The sequence below is a fragment of the Nannospalax galili genome, unplaced genomic scaffold (genome assembly GCF_000622305.1).
Source record: "Nannospalax galili isolate Female #2095 unplaced genomic scaffold, S.galili_v1.0 scaffold206, whole genome shotgun sequence".
NCBI classification, from domain to species: Eukaryota; Metazoa; Chordata; class Mammalia; order Rodentia; family Spalacidae; genus Nannospalax; species Nannospalax galili.
In genome coordinates, this window is record NW_008358101.1 from 6,224,850 (window position 1) to 6,241,040 (window position 16,191).

Sequence of the window (16,191 nt, forward strand, 5' to 3'; positions counted from 1 at the left end):
AAGTCTGACTCCTCTTTTACAGAAAGACTACTCTATAGAGTGAGAAAAGATTTCTTTCTTTGTCAAGAGTTTAATTTATAATATTTTATTTATTCTTTTCATTTTATACCTATGAGTGTATTGCCTGCATGTACATAAGTACATTCGTGTCATTCAGTGTCCGTGGAACTGGAGTTACAGATGGCTCTTAGCCGCCATGTGAGTGCTGGGGATCAGACCTGAGTACCCTGAAAGAGCAGCCAGTGCTCTTAACTGCTGCGCCATCTCTGTAGCCCCAGGAGTTTAATTTTTATACTAAGTATACTGCTGTACATTTTCTGTATTTTAAATTGTGAAGTTATTTAAGAGAAAAATATTAAATGTATATTATATACTAAAATACCTTTTGTCATTTCATTATTAATAATACATGTTTGATTGACACATTTTTGCTTCTGTTCAGATTTTTCATACACACACACACACACACACAAGCAAGTACACTCAGAAAATTTAACAGCAGTATTAATACATAACATTTAAGCACATAACACAAAGAACAAGACTAGGCCTAAATCATTTACACTTAATATTATTTTTGGCATTTATTTATTGGAGAAGGTGTATGTGTCATGATGCATGTGTGGAGGTCAGAGAATAACTTGTGAGAGTTGGTTTTCCACTCCCATGTGGGTTCCAGAGATCGAGCTCAGGTGTCAGGCTTAGCAGCAAGTGCCTTTACCCACTAAGCTATCTCACAGGCCCATGCAGTTAATTTTGCATGAATTATGAAAAGTCTACATACTGAATTTAGTCTCATAATTCTATTCGGATTGTATTCCATTAGAACCTGTGATTGACAGTGGGAAGAGGCAGCCTCAGTTAAGAACTGAGTGAAATTTGCTCGATCATGGAGCGGATAATTATCACATGAGTATAATTAAATACTACTTGTCTTTCACTACAAAACTATCAAATCACTACACAAACAGTGATCAATATTCCCCCAGCAAATTTTCTTATCAGAATATAGCAGATTTCCCACAGATTTTTTTTCCATAAAACTTGAAGTAATATGTTTGAATTAATTATTTCACCTGCTGATGAAAAACATATACCTAATCAATCATCACAAATTTTAAGTGACAAACTTAAACCAATTTATCACCATTTTAATGAAAGAATTTTTAATGAATACTGATCTGCTGTGTGATGGAGCCATTAGCGTATTTTTATTATTAAAGTTTCACTATTCATTCCTATACTCATTGACAATTTTTGGAAATCTTCATTAGTTCATTTGCAGGTACCTTCAAGGACAGACTGTAAATCTGACCACAAATACATAAGATTTAAGCATATAATACAAATAACTAGATTATGCCTCAGTCATTTTCCCTTCATTTTATTTTTTGGCATTTATTCATTGGGGGAGGTGTGCATGTTATGACGCCTGTGTGAAGGTCAGAGAATAGTTTGTGAGAGTTGGTTCTCTACTTCCATGTGGGTTCCAGAGATCGAGCTCAGGTAGTCAGGCTTGGCAAGTGCCTTCACCCACTGAGTCCTTCTTTATCAAACTGCGTTCTGACTAGGTCAGCCCACAGGTAGCTCTTTCAGGGCTCTGTCTTCAACATGTACTGTCATCTTACCTTCTTATACCAGTTTTCAAAGTCACCACTCAAAGTTTGGAGTGATACAAAAATGTGAACACAAAGTAAAAGACTCTTTAACAGCAAATGAAAATTTGGCCAATTATTCAACATACAAAAAAAAAAAAAAAAAAAGCATTTCCCACTGAAGACCAAAACAAATTTGAAAGTCCATATAGCTAACCTGTTTGGGTGCCAAACTTGCTAATTTGATCAGCAGAGGCATGAAACACCCTGACTGATAGTTCCATCTCCAAATCCTGTGGAAGTATTCATTTGTATATTCTTTCCAAGGGATAGATCAGCAAAACAAGAAGGAACAGATGGAGAGCACAGAAAATAAGAGATGTGTACTGTCTACGACACATACTGAAAAATATCTTGGGGTGTAATTTAATGTTCTTGCATGCCTGGTTTTTCTGGTTAGCCAATGTTCTATTATGTCATATTCAATTTAGCGAAACCCTTGGGATTGAGCATAATTTTTTTCACTTCAGTGTTCTCAGAACTTAGAATAAACCACAGTGCATAGCACGTACTTGTTAAATATTTCTTGAAATTTCAAATTTTAAATGCCGGTGGAGGAATGAGCATGTGGAGAAACTTACAAGAGTCTCAGTCTTTCTATTTACTTCAGTTTGACATCAGAAACCCAGATGTTTCATTCCAGATAAATAAAATGTCCTAACTATTCACAGCCTTAGTAAAAAGAGTTTGAAAATAAAATGTGCAACTGTAATAGGGCATAGAAAATTGGCCTATTTATCCTGACGGTACAAGTGAGGTTATTCAACAGACTGGTTTTAGCTAAGGAACTTGAGGATATTATACTTCAAGACATTAGTAAATTGGCTGTCCACTCTTTACTTCCAAAGAAAAATAATCTTTTACTGTTGCCCAGTAAAGATATCGACTGGCAAAATCAACAAAGTCCAGCAGACCTGCATTAATGAGAAGGATCTGCTTTTGTAAAATATAAAATTTACTAAAAGAAAAATTCTACTATGCAGGAAATAAAGTCATTAGATGCTTAAAGATGGCTTATCTTTAAGCCATCTTTTAAAAAATGGCAACTAGGTCACTTCATCTTAAATTTCAGCCTGCTTAAAAATTGATTGATTGATTGATTGATTGATGATTGATTTTGCAGGGAATGCCAGTCCCAGTGCAGTATGGATTCTATGGTTTTTGATGATTGATTTTGCAGGGAATGCCAGTCCCAGTGCAGTATGGAGTCTATGTTTTTTTCCCAGATAATAGCACAAGTCATCACTAACTTCCAGCAAGCTCAAAATCTATGTTATAGTGAAATGAGATCAGAAATAAACCGATAAATTATTTCAGAACTTGAGGACTTCCAAACCAATTGCCAACTTTTCTGTTTCCTAGTCTCAACATACTTGTTATAAAATTTTACAAGTGTCAAAAACTTCCATATGGTGAAACAACTTGAAAAAATAATATTTGACTATTATAAGCTTCAAGGAAAAAAGTCTAAATATGATACATTTGAAACCGAAAGGAAAGGCAGTCAATACAGGGTGGAGTGGGAAATGGGACAGGGGAGGTCTAGTGTCTTCTTTGTTTTTTCACTAACTGAACATCTTAGAGTACTGCATTCAGTCAGACTACAAATGCACCTATTGAGCACTCATCAAGCATTACTTACAGAAGAAATAAAATATCACACTCCGTTACATTTATATAATTCCTCATAAAGAAAATAATCACTGCTTCCCAATCACAATTGACCCATTGTACCCATTTCTTTACCTTGTGTCCTTGTCTTCCTGGCTCACCAATTTCTCCTTTAGCTCCTTTATGACCCTAACAAATGTAAAAATAAACATACACAAAAGAATAAATCATGTTGGACTTGCCCCAAAAGTGCTCAGAAGTCTCATAAAATGTTCCTGATTCCATAAATCTATGTAAACAAAAAGAAAGAAAGAAAAAGGTTGTCACAAGAAAAACACTGCCTTAAACACAGGTGCCAAGGATCCAAGTGCAGCTGACCATGACTAGTAATAATCAGATACATACAGATTAGAGATGCATGCACCAAGATCTAAGTGTAATTAGCAAAAATAATGAGTCTTTCTGTAAGAAACAGTACATTTTAAAATGAAACAGAGATCTTTTTAAAATTGTTTTTGAGTATGTTAAAGCTGTAATGAAATGCTTTGTCTAAAAAATAAAAAAAAATTAAAAATAATTTTAAAAAGACCTTAAAAGCACCACAGGTACTACATGAGTGATTTATAAGATAAACATGAGCTTTAGTTAATAGGAAAACACTCTTCTAGAATAACAAGTGCTCCGTTACCTGGCTCAGCAACACATTCATTGATATCTGCCTTGTTTGTGTGTGTGTGTGTGTGTTTGTTTGTTTGTTTGTTTGTTTGTTTGTTTGTTTGTTTTGTGACAGGGGCTCCCTCTAGCCTCAGCTGGCTTGGAACTCACTATGTAGATGACACTGACTTCCTTCTCAGAGATCCACCTGTCCCTGCCTCCTGAGTGCTGGGATTAAAGAGGTACACCACTGAGCCCAGACCGGCAGTACCTACCTGCTTTGTGTTCCTGTTTCCTCAGCGTCCTCCCATAGGAATTAAGTTAAGAGCATTAAGCCAGCTTTAGCACCAGTAGCTTAACCTTTCAGAAGCCACAGCACTCACCCCTTTCTTGCTTTCTGGTAGCTTCTGCAAAATCCCTTCTGCCTTCTCTATACTCAACCCCTTCCTGATGTAGAAGAAGAGTTGGCTGAAGAATAAACCACCTCTGCTAAGAGAGACGGAGAGTCAGTTTCTTTAAGGTATGACCCCTGGTAGGTTGACCTGGCTCTAGAGCATCACCTAAGATCAACACCCAAAACTAGTATAAATTGGACTAGATGGGGGAGTAGGGAGCCAAGGGTGTCTGAGAAGAGCTAAAGGAGGGAGGTTGAATGCTGTCAAAATACATGATCCCCAAGAATTAACAAAATATTATTTTTAAAAAAAGAATAGGCTTCCTCAGATGCACGGTTTCTACCTCTTCCTGTGTGTAACGCTGAGTGCAGAAGGGAAGTGCTGCCTAATGGGTGTGAAGAAGGCGCCGGGCTGCAGAAGAGCCCTGTCGGTTTGGTCAGACCCCTGTTCTAACCACATGCAGGGTGTGAACAGCAGCATGACGTCAACTGTGACACACACGTTCCCAAATCAAGCCTGTTAGCACTTTCCCTGCTCCCAGGTCTTTTGGAAAAATAAAACACCAACCAGGCCTACATCTCCCACAGTGAGAGAACCCACAAAAACTACTTTCAGTGAAAAACCTGTGGAAAAACCATATCTCAAGACCTTCCAGATCACAGCAGAACTCTTGGATTTCTCAGAATCACTTTAGACTCAGAGACTGGGGTGCAAAATCAATTACCCCCAACATGTGGCTTTTTAAAAAATAGATTATTTTGTAGTAATCATGATAGCAGAGGGCTTTACTCACACTTTCAGAAAAGTCTTTCCCTGCATTTTTTGCATAGTATACCCAGTTCTTTTACCAGAACATTCTCAAATATGCATGTTTACAGTCCCCTCTCCACACTCCTACTTCTGTCTTCCTTCATAGGAATCAAATATCTGACCCTTGATTTGGTGTTCCAGTCTCTTGATCCAGTGTATTTTACTGGCATTTCTTCCTGAACTACAGAGACGTTCTCCAGTTAAGCACATGTACCTCAGTAGGGGCATCGGTTTAGGGGCACCAGCTGAATTTGAACCACAGACAGGGTAAGAAAACTCCAACTTGACTAATGCCAAGGCCAATGATTAAATGTTCCATTCTTTTTCTGTACATAATACTCTTGAAAATAAAATAATAAAATTATTCTTACCCTCATGCCTGGTAGGCCTGGATATCCTGAGTGACCTGGTGGGCAGGAATTGGGGCACTGAGAGAGAGAGAGAGAGAGAGAGAGAGAGAGAGAGAGAGAGAGAAACAAGAGCATCCATTTTATAACAATGTGGAATTATTTTAAGGAGTTCATCTGTAGAACCCCAAGGCTATTATAGTTTATCAAATAACTCTAAATATCTTTCCTTTTATTATTTTTAATTCACAAATATTCTTAGATTACAGAAAAATGTATGGAAAAGTACACAATTAATATCCTTACAGGTACTCATCTTCCAGATGTAGTGTTACTATTTTGTCACATTTATTTCAGACCTAATGTATTAAAGGAAGAAATGCTTAGAGACAATGGATTGCACCATCTCTCCACACTGAAATAAACCTAACCTGAGGTTCACACATGTTCACCATGTGGGCCAAAGCTGCATTCAGTACTGCTCACCACCACCATTTCATTACTCATCTATTCATAAAATACCTCCCTGGAGCACTCCAGCGAAAATACACACTTAGTCATAAAGTCAAAGACTAATAAAGAACAAGGATCTTTCTATAAAGAAAAATTAGTACAGCCTGAGGACATACAAGTCTATTCATCCCACACACTATGCTCCTGTCTTAGGATAAGTAAAGCACAGAACTCCAGGATATTTCAGACAGATAATTTTAAAGACAGCTCATCTGAATATTGCATGGTCTTCGAATGAAAACTACTATGTTGTAAACATGTATAAAAACAGGTATAGACAGGGGTTTAACATCCAGAATATATAAAGAACTCAAAAAACAATCAAGAAACCAAAGAACCCAATTAAAAGATGGGCTACAGGATGAGTTCTTTCGGTATATGCCAAGGAGTGATATAACTGGGTCAACAGTAGGTTCATTTGTAGCTTTTTAAGGGTTCTCCACACTGCTTTCAATAGGGGTTGAACAAGCTTGCAGTCCCACCAGCAGAGGATGAGTGTTCCCTTTTCCCCATATCCTCTCCAACATTTGGTATCATTTGTTCTCTTGATCTTAGCCAGTCTGACTGGGGTAAGATGCAATCTTAAAGTGGTTTTAATTTGCATTTCCCTAATTACTAGTGATGTTGAACACCTTTTAAGATTCTTCTTATCCATCTTTATTTCTTCTTTTGAGAATTCTTTGTTCAGCTCCTTAGCCCATCTTTTAGTTGAGCTACTTCCTTCCTTGATTCTTTGTTTTTTGAGTTCGTTATATACTCTGGATGTTAAACCTCTGTCAGGTGTGTCACTGGTAAGATTTTCTCCCATCTCATGTCCTTGGTTGTTTCTTTTGATGTACAGAAGCTTTTTAGTTTAATGAGGTACCATTTGTTGATTCCTGACCTTGTTTCCTGGGCAGTTGATGTCCGGTTTAGAAAACCCTTTCCTACACCTATATCTTGTAGGTTATTGCCAATGTTTTCTTCTAACAGTTTCAGAATTTCAGGCTTCACATTGAGGTCTTTGATCCATTTGGAGTTGACTTTTGTGCAAGGTGAAAGATAATGGTTTAGTTTCATTCTTCTACAGGCAGAGATCCAGTTTTAGCAGCACCATTTACTGAACATGCTGTCTTTCCTACAGTGAATGTTCTTGGCACCTTTGTCAAATATCAGGCAGCTGAATTTGCATGTACTCATATTTGGGTCTTCAGTTTTGTTCCATTGATCTATGGGTCTATTTTTGTGCCAGTATCATGTTGTTTTTATGACTACAGCTCTGTAATACAGTTTAATAGCTGGAAAAAAGTGCTATGTAGCCCAGGCTGGCCTCGAATTCTAGATCCTCCTGCCTCTGCCTCTTCAGCATATCCCACCCATGTGCACCACCACTACCTGCTTGTACATCCATGTTTGTTGCTGCTCTTTTCACAATACCTAAGGGATGGAAGCAATCTAAGTGTCCCTCAACTGATGAGTGGATAATGAAAATGTGGTTCATTTATATGATGGCATTTTACTCAGCAGTAAAGAAAAATGAAATCATGAAATTTGAAGGTAAATGGATGGAACTAGAAACTGTAATATTAGGGAAATAAAACAGGCCTCAAAAAAAAAATGGTGTATGTTCTCCCTCATATGTGAATCCTAGCAAGCACCAAATCCTGATAAGTGAGTATGTATCCAGACATAACTACAGGAACCAGGTTAATAAAAAGGAACCAGGGAGGTAAAGGAAAAGAAAGAATCTGAACGAGAACAGTAGGAAACAGGTGCTCATAAGGGAGATATGGATAAAAATGGGGTTATTTTAAGGGGAAGGGGGAGGGAAAGGTATACAAGGAACCTAGGGGATAAAGGGAAAGAAGGAGCTCAAGAGAGGTGCTACCATAGGAGAAGGGTATTATAAGGGAGAAATGGGAAAAATGGAGGCACCTTAAGTGGGGAAACCATGGTGGAAGTGTTAGACAATGCGAGAGATAAATAATGCCTAGCTAGTTTTAAAAAAAACCAAAGGGAACCATATTAGTCCAACAACCTACTGACAAATTATACATACAACCAGATCAAGGAATATAATATATATCTAGACAAGGTTTATCTGAGAGCGTTTGGTCTTTGCCCAAGCTTTATTTACATGGCACATGGTAATTAAAAGCACCAGACTGGTGCAACTAAACTTCTTGGATATTTAATAGCCATACTATGAGGCCTATACTAATCTGGACAGAGGGACATAAAAGACAGTTTTTGCTCCTTTCCCTCCTAAGTTGACTAAATTCCAGGGGACTATGAGCATCTTTCCAAATGTCCTGTAACTGTGGTGAGTCACCTGTCCTCTTGATCAAGGAGGCCGTGGAGACCCCACCAGATGGACTTGAAGCAGTGTCCAGTCTACAAAGAGGAGGGTCAACACAGAGGAAACATTTCCTCCATGCTTCCAAGCGAAGCCAGCCATGTTCGAGCAGGACCTTTGACTTATCTTCACATAAACGGAACTGGTAAAAGAATGGAGCCAGGGCTCCTCCCAAGCCCACATGAGCCCTGAGGAACAGGTCCTCAAACGACCTTAATTGTAAAAATAAATTGGTTTATCTGGACTCATTGTAGGGTCTTAAACACCCAAAAGGAAAGTATAACCAAAGAGTAAAGTCATCAGTATATTTCTTTAAGCATTCAAGGGATTACACTTCCCAGACATTAGGCTTAAGTCTATATAAAAAGTTATTTAGGCAATTATTTCTCATTGATGATTTTGTTCCTAACTAGAAGGTATTGCTCAGATGTAAGACTTCAAATCTTGGTCTCCAATACTGTAGTGCCCACCTTAGCTAAGGAAGACAACCAGCTATTGTTCTAAAATGATGGATAAATATGGTTTCTTCCTTTATCTAGAAGCCTTTGAGAGGGAACTGACACTAATTCTAACCACTCCAACAGCTATTAAAATACCTGAAAGCAAATCCTGAATCCATCACTCTAGAGTCCAGCCAAAAATGAGGAGGAACCCAATAGAGGGATGCTTTTGGAAGCCCTTGTCAAGAAATCCTAATGGATTCTCATATGAACATTTAAAAAGTTGCCCTGTTCTGACTTTTTTCTAGTTCCCTGTCTAGAACTTGTAATGCTACTTACTCTTGCCTTTCCTTCTCCTTCACATCTCCTAGTCACGATTCAAAGAGTTTCTTTTCCTCCTCAAGATAAGAGTTATGCAATTTGGGAGTCTTTTAGATAGACCCACTGAAGGAATACTCCAATTGCCTCACCCTGAGTCCCTGTTCAGCATGAAAGAAGCCAAAGCGGTCTGTGTCCTGATTCCCTATTGGCAAGTTGGCTAACCTCTTCAGATGATGGTGTGATAAGAATAGGAGGTAGGAATTGGCTACGCAGTTAGGGTAAAGAACCCAAAGAAAAGTAGCCAGTTTTTTGGCTAAAAGTCACAATGTCCTTGGGCCTCTTAGCAACATACTCCATTCCAAAGGCCAGAAATGTCTAAAGTATTTGGGAGCTTTAATCCTTAAAAGATTTTAGGGTTACCTCTTCAGAGGGAGAAATGTTAGAGTAGCAAAAACTCCCCCCAAAGAAGGAGTACATGAGGTTGTCAGAAAGGAGGAGTTGGAGGGGAGGGAGTGGGCATGGACTTGATCAAAACACATTATATGCATGTATGAAATTCTCAATAAATTTTTAAAAAAATTTTAAATTTTGTGTAGGAGTGTTATGCCTACATGTGTGTAAGTGCACCCATGTCATGTAGTGCCTGCAGAGGCCAGAAGGCACCATATCCCCTGGAATTGCAGTTACAGACAGTTGTTAACTGAAAGCCAATTGTTCCCTAAAGTAAATAAAATATCAAGTTATGAACAAAACTAAATGATGAACTCAAACTTACTAGTAACAGAAAGTCCAATGAGAACAAATATAAGTACATTTTTTAAATAAAAATACAAGGAACAAGGAAAAACACATATGTTAATATTCTAAAGATTTGACTGATGGATGAGTCCTTCAAAGATCCCTAAACTGCAGTAGATTAATTCATTGAGGAGATTAAATAACTGACACAATAGTTAAAGCAGTAAACTCTGACACATAAATTTAAAAATGAAATATCATCTACTTGAACTCCTACTTTTTAAAAAGCTTCTTACCATGAAAACCTTAATAAGAGCTAGTTTGTTAGAAAATGCTTCTTCTACTTGTCAAAGTTTTGAGCATTTGAGAAATCACAAGTATTAAAAGATTTCAAATGTAATGAGTAAGATTTGTTCTTAAAAATACCTTAAACATTATTGTGATTCCTCTGCTTTTACAGCTCTAAACTGAACCAGGCTCTAAGTGAATGAAAAAAAAAAAAAAAAAACCACAGTAGCCACTTTGGAAGTGCAGAGCAATAACTCAATTAATACACATGTCCACACTTGCCTCTGAGACTTCAGTCTTTACTCTTAGACACAAAGAAACTTAAGCTGCAAACTACTTACACTGGGTCCTGGAGGCCCAGGAGGACCAGGTGGTCCACGTTTCCCAGGGTCACCCTACATCATTGAAAAAATAGGGATATGGTGGTTATACAAGAACCAGAACACAGTACAGAAAACCAGCACAGCATGAGAGAACAGCATTACTGGAAATGGCCTCAGAGCTCAGGCATGCATAGATCTCCCACCAAAATCCAATTAGTTCTACATTACCAGGAAAATAAAGAAGATAAAGTTCTACAATACCAAGGTAGAAAACAAAGCAAAGGAAGACACAGGTCAAAGGGTCAGTTCTCCATAGGATGATCACTTTACCCACTCTGAACACATTAAAAATCCTGTGTATTATTCTAGTTGGTTTACAGAGGAATCCAAGTACCCAATATTGCCAGTTAATTAAAGCCATCCAGCCAATTAAAACAAAAGCTGGCTTGTGCCCAGCCTGAAGCTGAGAATGGAGGGTTCATCTCTGCAAGGCAGAGTCTTGCTTCTGCTGTCCGCCTAGCCTCATCTGATCTGTCACTGAACTCTTGCAATGGACAGAAAAACAAACATGGCTATATTCAAATAAGGCATTCAGATGAAAGTGGGTTCAAAATACTCTGCATGTCCAATTTTTATTAACACATTTTCCTTCTTAATGTGTAAAATATAAAAAAATCAAAACTATCTTATAATTATTTCAAATATACAATCATCTTGTATAAATTCATTTGTTCGGTAAACAAACGGAGAGCATGCTAACTCTCCTCCTTCGGTGGAGTTTACAATTTCCTACCTTCTCATAATATCAATACTTCAACATTTTTCAGTGATTTGCTCTCTGTGGAGCTCTTCATGCTTAGTTTCTTCATGTTTAATTAAAGTTAAATCTGGTTATAATTTAACGCTTCTTCCATAAAAACACACGATAATATCCTAGCACTATTGTTAAATACCATGTGGATAGTCTAGCATAAAAGTCACTGGACCCAATCCTTGATAAGAGTATGTAAAATGGGGATGAAGCTCCATAGTTTGAAAGTCAATCTGGAAGTTGGGAAGAAATGTTTAAGTGGAGTAATATTCATTTACTATTTTTGGACTTTTAGGAGGAAGCACACGATAGAGTGATTTGCCTTCATTAATAACACTTCCTTTCAAATGAGCAAATGTCAATCAGAATGCACCATGATACTCACAATAGGTCCGATGCGGCCAAGCTCTCCAGGGAGTCCTGTGGTCCCTGGAGGACCCTGAAGTCAACAAATCCAAGTGACAAGATGATTTATGGATATGTTTACATTTACAATTTACTATAAATGCTATCGAATATAAAAGGCTTAGAATTATGTATCTGTGCTAGCTTTGGTTTCCAAGGAAGCAATAACTCATTTGTTCAAACTTGATTTAGCTTGGAACAGAAATTTCCTAAACTGGTAAATATTTTGTATGGCAGAATGGTATGTTGTTATTAATAGCTACCTAAGATCAACTAGATGAGGCCTACAAGCCCCATAGAGTGCAGCTAGAGGGTCAGGTCAGGATTTGAGAAATAGACTATTTTCTAGATTTTAAAAAATAAATAATGAAAAGATACTTACAGGGGGTCCTGGAATACCACGGCCCTAAAAGATCAAAATATAGATGTTTATGGCATATGATTTTTAACTTGATATAATTACAGACATAATAACTTAATTTTAAAAAGAAACTGAGACTCTAACACTACATCATGTTCATTATAAAGAAATCACAGGATTGGGACTGGAAAGATGGCTCAGTTGGAGCAGTGCATCATAAACAGTTTAAAGATTGTATTCATCTGTAGTATTACTTGTACAAGAAATCTGCATTAAAGACAGTATAATTTTACAGTTGGTAATGACTGATATTTAGACATTCCCGAAACACGCACTAGGCACAGAGAGGCAAAGAAGTGCTTCTTTTAGAAATATCTCCCCTTTTAACAGGTAAAACTATATTTCTATACAATGAATCACTTAAATTGGTGTCAGTCCTGAGGTAACCTACAGGGGGATCCTAACAGAACATGCTAAATTTGATTTTAAATCTTCTTTACCTCCTTTTCCTTGCCCTTAGTATCACTTTACCAACTCTAGACTACACACAATCAAGGGCTGAAGCCACGTCTTATTTCTCTACCTAGTCCCAATTCCTAGTGCAAAGGCTAGTATTATGATGAACTCCAACAAACAGGAAAGTGGATACAACTTACTGAGCAAAGTAAATCAGTCTCAGAAAGACAAATAACACAAATATTATCTTACTTGCAGATCCTAGATTTTATAGAGATACATAAGATCAAGTCTGATGTAAAAGTGGAAGTGAAAACTGTCTAGGGGGATGAAGGGGACTGATGAGAGGGAGCTGTGTAAAGGAAGTAAAGAAAGCACTTCAAATGAGGAGGGGGAACACAGACTAATGACATTAGCAATGACTAAACTAGATAGGAAAAGAGAATCTAGTGCTATGATAACCCAAATCTGCTCCACTGTGCAATACAGGAGAAGTCTAATCAAGGAATGAGACCGGAATATTTCAGTTGAGATTTTATTAGATATAAAATGGGTGGTTTGATGAGTGGTTTAAGATTTAGATTATTAGGCCATACTTGGAATCTTGCTATTGTTATGCGAGAAATGCTTTTCTAGCAATGAGGCAGAAATACCACCTGAAGTCAGGCATGGTGGGTCATTCTGTAATCCCAACACACAGGAGGCTGAAGCAGGAGGGTTATGAGTAGCTCCAGGCTAGCCTGGGCTACAGAGTGAGGCCATTTCTGTCTCAAAAGAAAAGTAAATTAAATTAAGAAATATTATCTGAAAATAGACATAGGTGTTTTATACCACACATTCTAACTTTTCTGTTAACAGCAGGAATACTTACTGAACTACATAGTCATAAGCACTTTATCATGCATATTATGCTGAAAACTGTATTAAATTTTTTTCATAATGGCAGAATTTTACCTAAAGATAGATTTCAATTTTGTTGCTTTACAGTTACTAATACTTACTGGAAATCCACGAGATCCAGGCACACCAGGTTCCCCCTAAAAGTAAACATAACTTCATTGTACTTATCTTTGTGTAACATGAATATGTAAATACGCAAACTGTATAAATACCAAAATCATTCATTAAAACAGTTCACCTTGGAGTGTTTAAACATCGTTTTAGTTTAAAAAATATTTCAGCTAACACTCAGCATTTTAGTTGGGTTATAAACTTTAGCTTAAGGTATTTTTTTGATTGGCAAATGCCATGAAATCAATACCAGGTAGCTAACTCACTTTTTGTCCCCTTGGTCCAACAGAGCCAGGGGATCCATCAGGTCCTGTTAATCCCTAATGAAACAAGAAAGTTATATCAGCACTATCGTACATCCTCAGGCAAACCACTGGGCAGAAAATTTCATTTTCTTTATTATCTAATAGGATGGTGACATATATATAATGCAAACCTTTACAAAGCAATAATTTCAAATATGTTCTTATTTAAAAAGTAAAATTTGATGGTGCATGCCTTTAATCCTACCACTTGGGAGGCCGAGGCAGGTGGATCTCTATGAATTCAAGGCCAGCCTGGTCTACATAGTGAGTTCCAGGCCAGCTGGAGCTACAGAAAGACCCTGCCTCAAAAAGACAACAACAACAAAAAAAAACTACAAGTAAGATTTGGGACTGAAGAGATGGCTCAGTGGTTAAGAGCACTGGCTGCTCTTGTGGAGAACCCATATTTGATTCCCAGCATCCACATGGTGGCCAATAATTATCTGTGACTCCAGTTCCAGGGGGTCCGATGGCCTCTTCTGATTTTGTGGGCATTGCCTGACATGTGTGCACTTACATACATGCAGGCAAACCAGTCATACCCATGAAATAAAAATAAGAAATAACATATTTTGAAAGTAAGATGTCCTTGCTACCCATCTTCTTTTGGAACATTTTATCATTTCCTCAGTTTCTAACTGCATTGCTGATCACAGGTTCAATTATTCAGTGGTTTGTTTTTTGTTTTTTTTTTAATCTCTGCTTTGAGAAAATTCAACAAAACAATTACAATGTTCTATAGTTAAGTCTGATGGGTCTTGGCTCTATCCCTTCTCCAAGTTTATTGTCTACTTTACCTCACCTACAAAATAAAACACCTTAGGTCTCTCTAGCTATAGGACAGCAATGTCTTGAAAATTAATGAAATGTTTCTTCAGTAGAAATTAAAGACAAATAATTTCATTATTGTCTCAGAGCCACGTTAAGCCCTCTAATCTTCCAACAATGGAATAACTTTTGAGGAATATTAGCTTTTAAAGGAAAAACCTTGAAAGTATGTGTTTTCCTTAGTAAAAATGTATATAATTAAGGGTATGTGACTATGTGTGCCACCTTTGTATATATCATTTAAGCCTAGGATACACGTATAGCTATCATTTTAATAATAAGAACATTCATTATTAAATACACGTTCTATACAGGCTATTGCCTCTGTTAATATTTTATCATCATCTTCAACAGAAATAGATATAGAAACACAAAATACTACATATAGGCCTTGGTTTCCATGTCTGACAGATGAATTTTAGTTTTGTGTTTTTCTTTATAATTAGACATTCATTTACGATGTAATCTTGAAATTCTATTTTCCTAGAGATAAATAAATGTGTACATGTGTGTATCTACATGCATATATAAATATTTTATAAAATCTGTATTAGCAAGATCTTGAAAAATATTCAGACAACGTTCAGGGAGCGGTCTCTTGAAAGCATGAAAGCCCTACTACAAACAAGATTGCCAAAATTCATATGTCATAGTTTCAATAAGTATCAAATAAACCCTTTTCAGTAATTCATAGAGAATTCATTGTCTATTGTTTTCACATTCTTTAATTTTTACTTTTAATTATGTGTGTGTGTGTGTGTGTGTGTGCATGTTTGAATATGTGCACATGAGTGCATATGTCTGTGAAGGCCAGAAAAGCATGTCAGATCCTCTGGAGTTGCAGTTACAGGTGATTGTGAGCTGCATGACATGGATGCTGGGGCTCGAACTCCAGTCTTCTGTAAGAGTAGGAAGCCCTTAAATGCCAATTCTTCACTTCAGCCCCAACATTTTCATATTTTTCTCTATCAAGTCTGAAAAGTTCCATAAGGTGAACCAAAGAAATTAGGAAAAATTTTATTGGAAAATGTTAGTTACTTGACATTAACCAAAGACAAATATACATATATATATATACATACACATACATATACATATATATATGTATATATTTAACAGGAGCTAGTGGTTAAGAGCACAGGCCTCTTTTGCAGAGGACCTGGGTTCAGTCCCCAAAACCCATATGGCGGCTAACAATCATCTGTAACTCCAGTCCTAGGAGATCTGACACCTTCTTCTGCAGGCAAAACTCTCATACACATAAAATTAATTTTTAAAAATATATTAAGCATACACAAAATAATTTTAACAGATTATCTCTGGTTTTCAGTTACCCTAGCCAAATTATAACACTATAACATATGAACAATCCCCATATAATTAATTGCTGAATAGGAATAGCAATCGACTGTTTTCAGCTTTAACAAAGAAACCACAAACCCAGGAGTACCCTCTGAAGGTACATTTTGTATATAGAGATTAGAAATGCATGTGAAAACGTCTCAATGTCAATTGCTTTGGAATGAATTCTTCTGTATGAAAAAAAAAATAAAAAGTAAAAAAAAAAAGATTAAAAAACAATAA

General features: G+C 36.9%; 1 protein-coding gene across 1 annotated transcript in view; it reads right to left on the minus strand.

The window, feature by feature from the left end:
- Positions 1-16,191, minus strand: part of Col9a1 (collagen type IX alpha 1 chain) — a 94,209-nt gene that overhangs the window by 50,497 nt on the left and 27,521 nt on the right. Inside the window, exons 11-18 of the mRNA XM_008856332.2 lie at positions 13,741-13,794; positions 13,465-13,500; positions 12,029-12,052; positions 11,627-11,680; positions 10,449-10,502; positions 9,773-9,799; positions 5,497-5,553; positions 3,402-3,455 (exon numbers count right to left, since the gene is read on the minus strand). Coding sequence (XP_008854554.1) covers positions 3,402-3,455; positions 5,497-5,553; positions 9,773-9,799; positions 10,449-10,502; positions 11,627-11,680; positions 12,029-12,052; positions 13,465-13,500; positions 13,741-13,794 — 360 coding nt within the window. The remainder of the gene's footprint in view (positions 1-3,401; positions 3,456-5,496; positions 5,554-9,772; positions 9,800-10,448; positions 10,503-11,626; positions 11,681-12,028; positions 12,053-13,464; positions 13,501-13,740; positions 13,795-16,191) is intronic.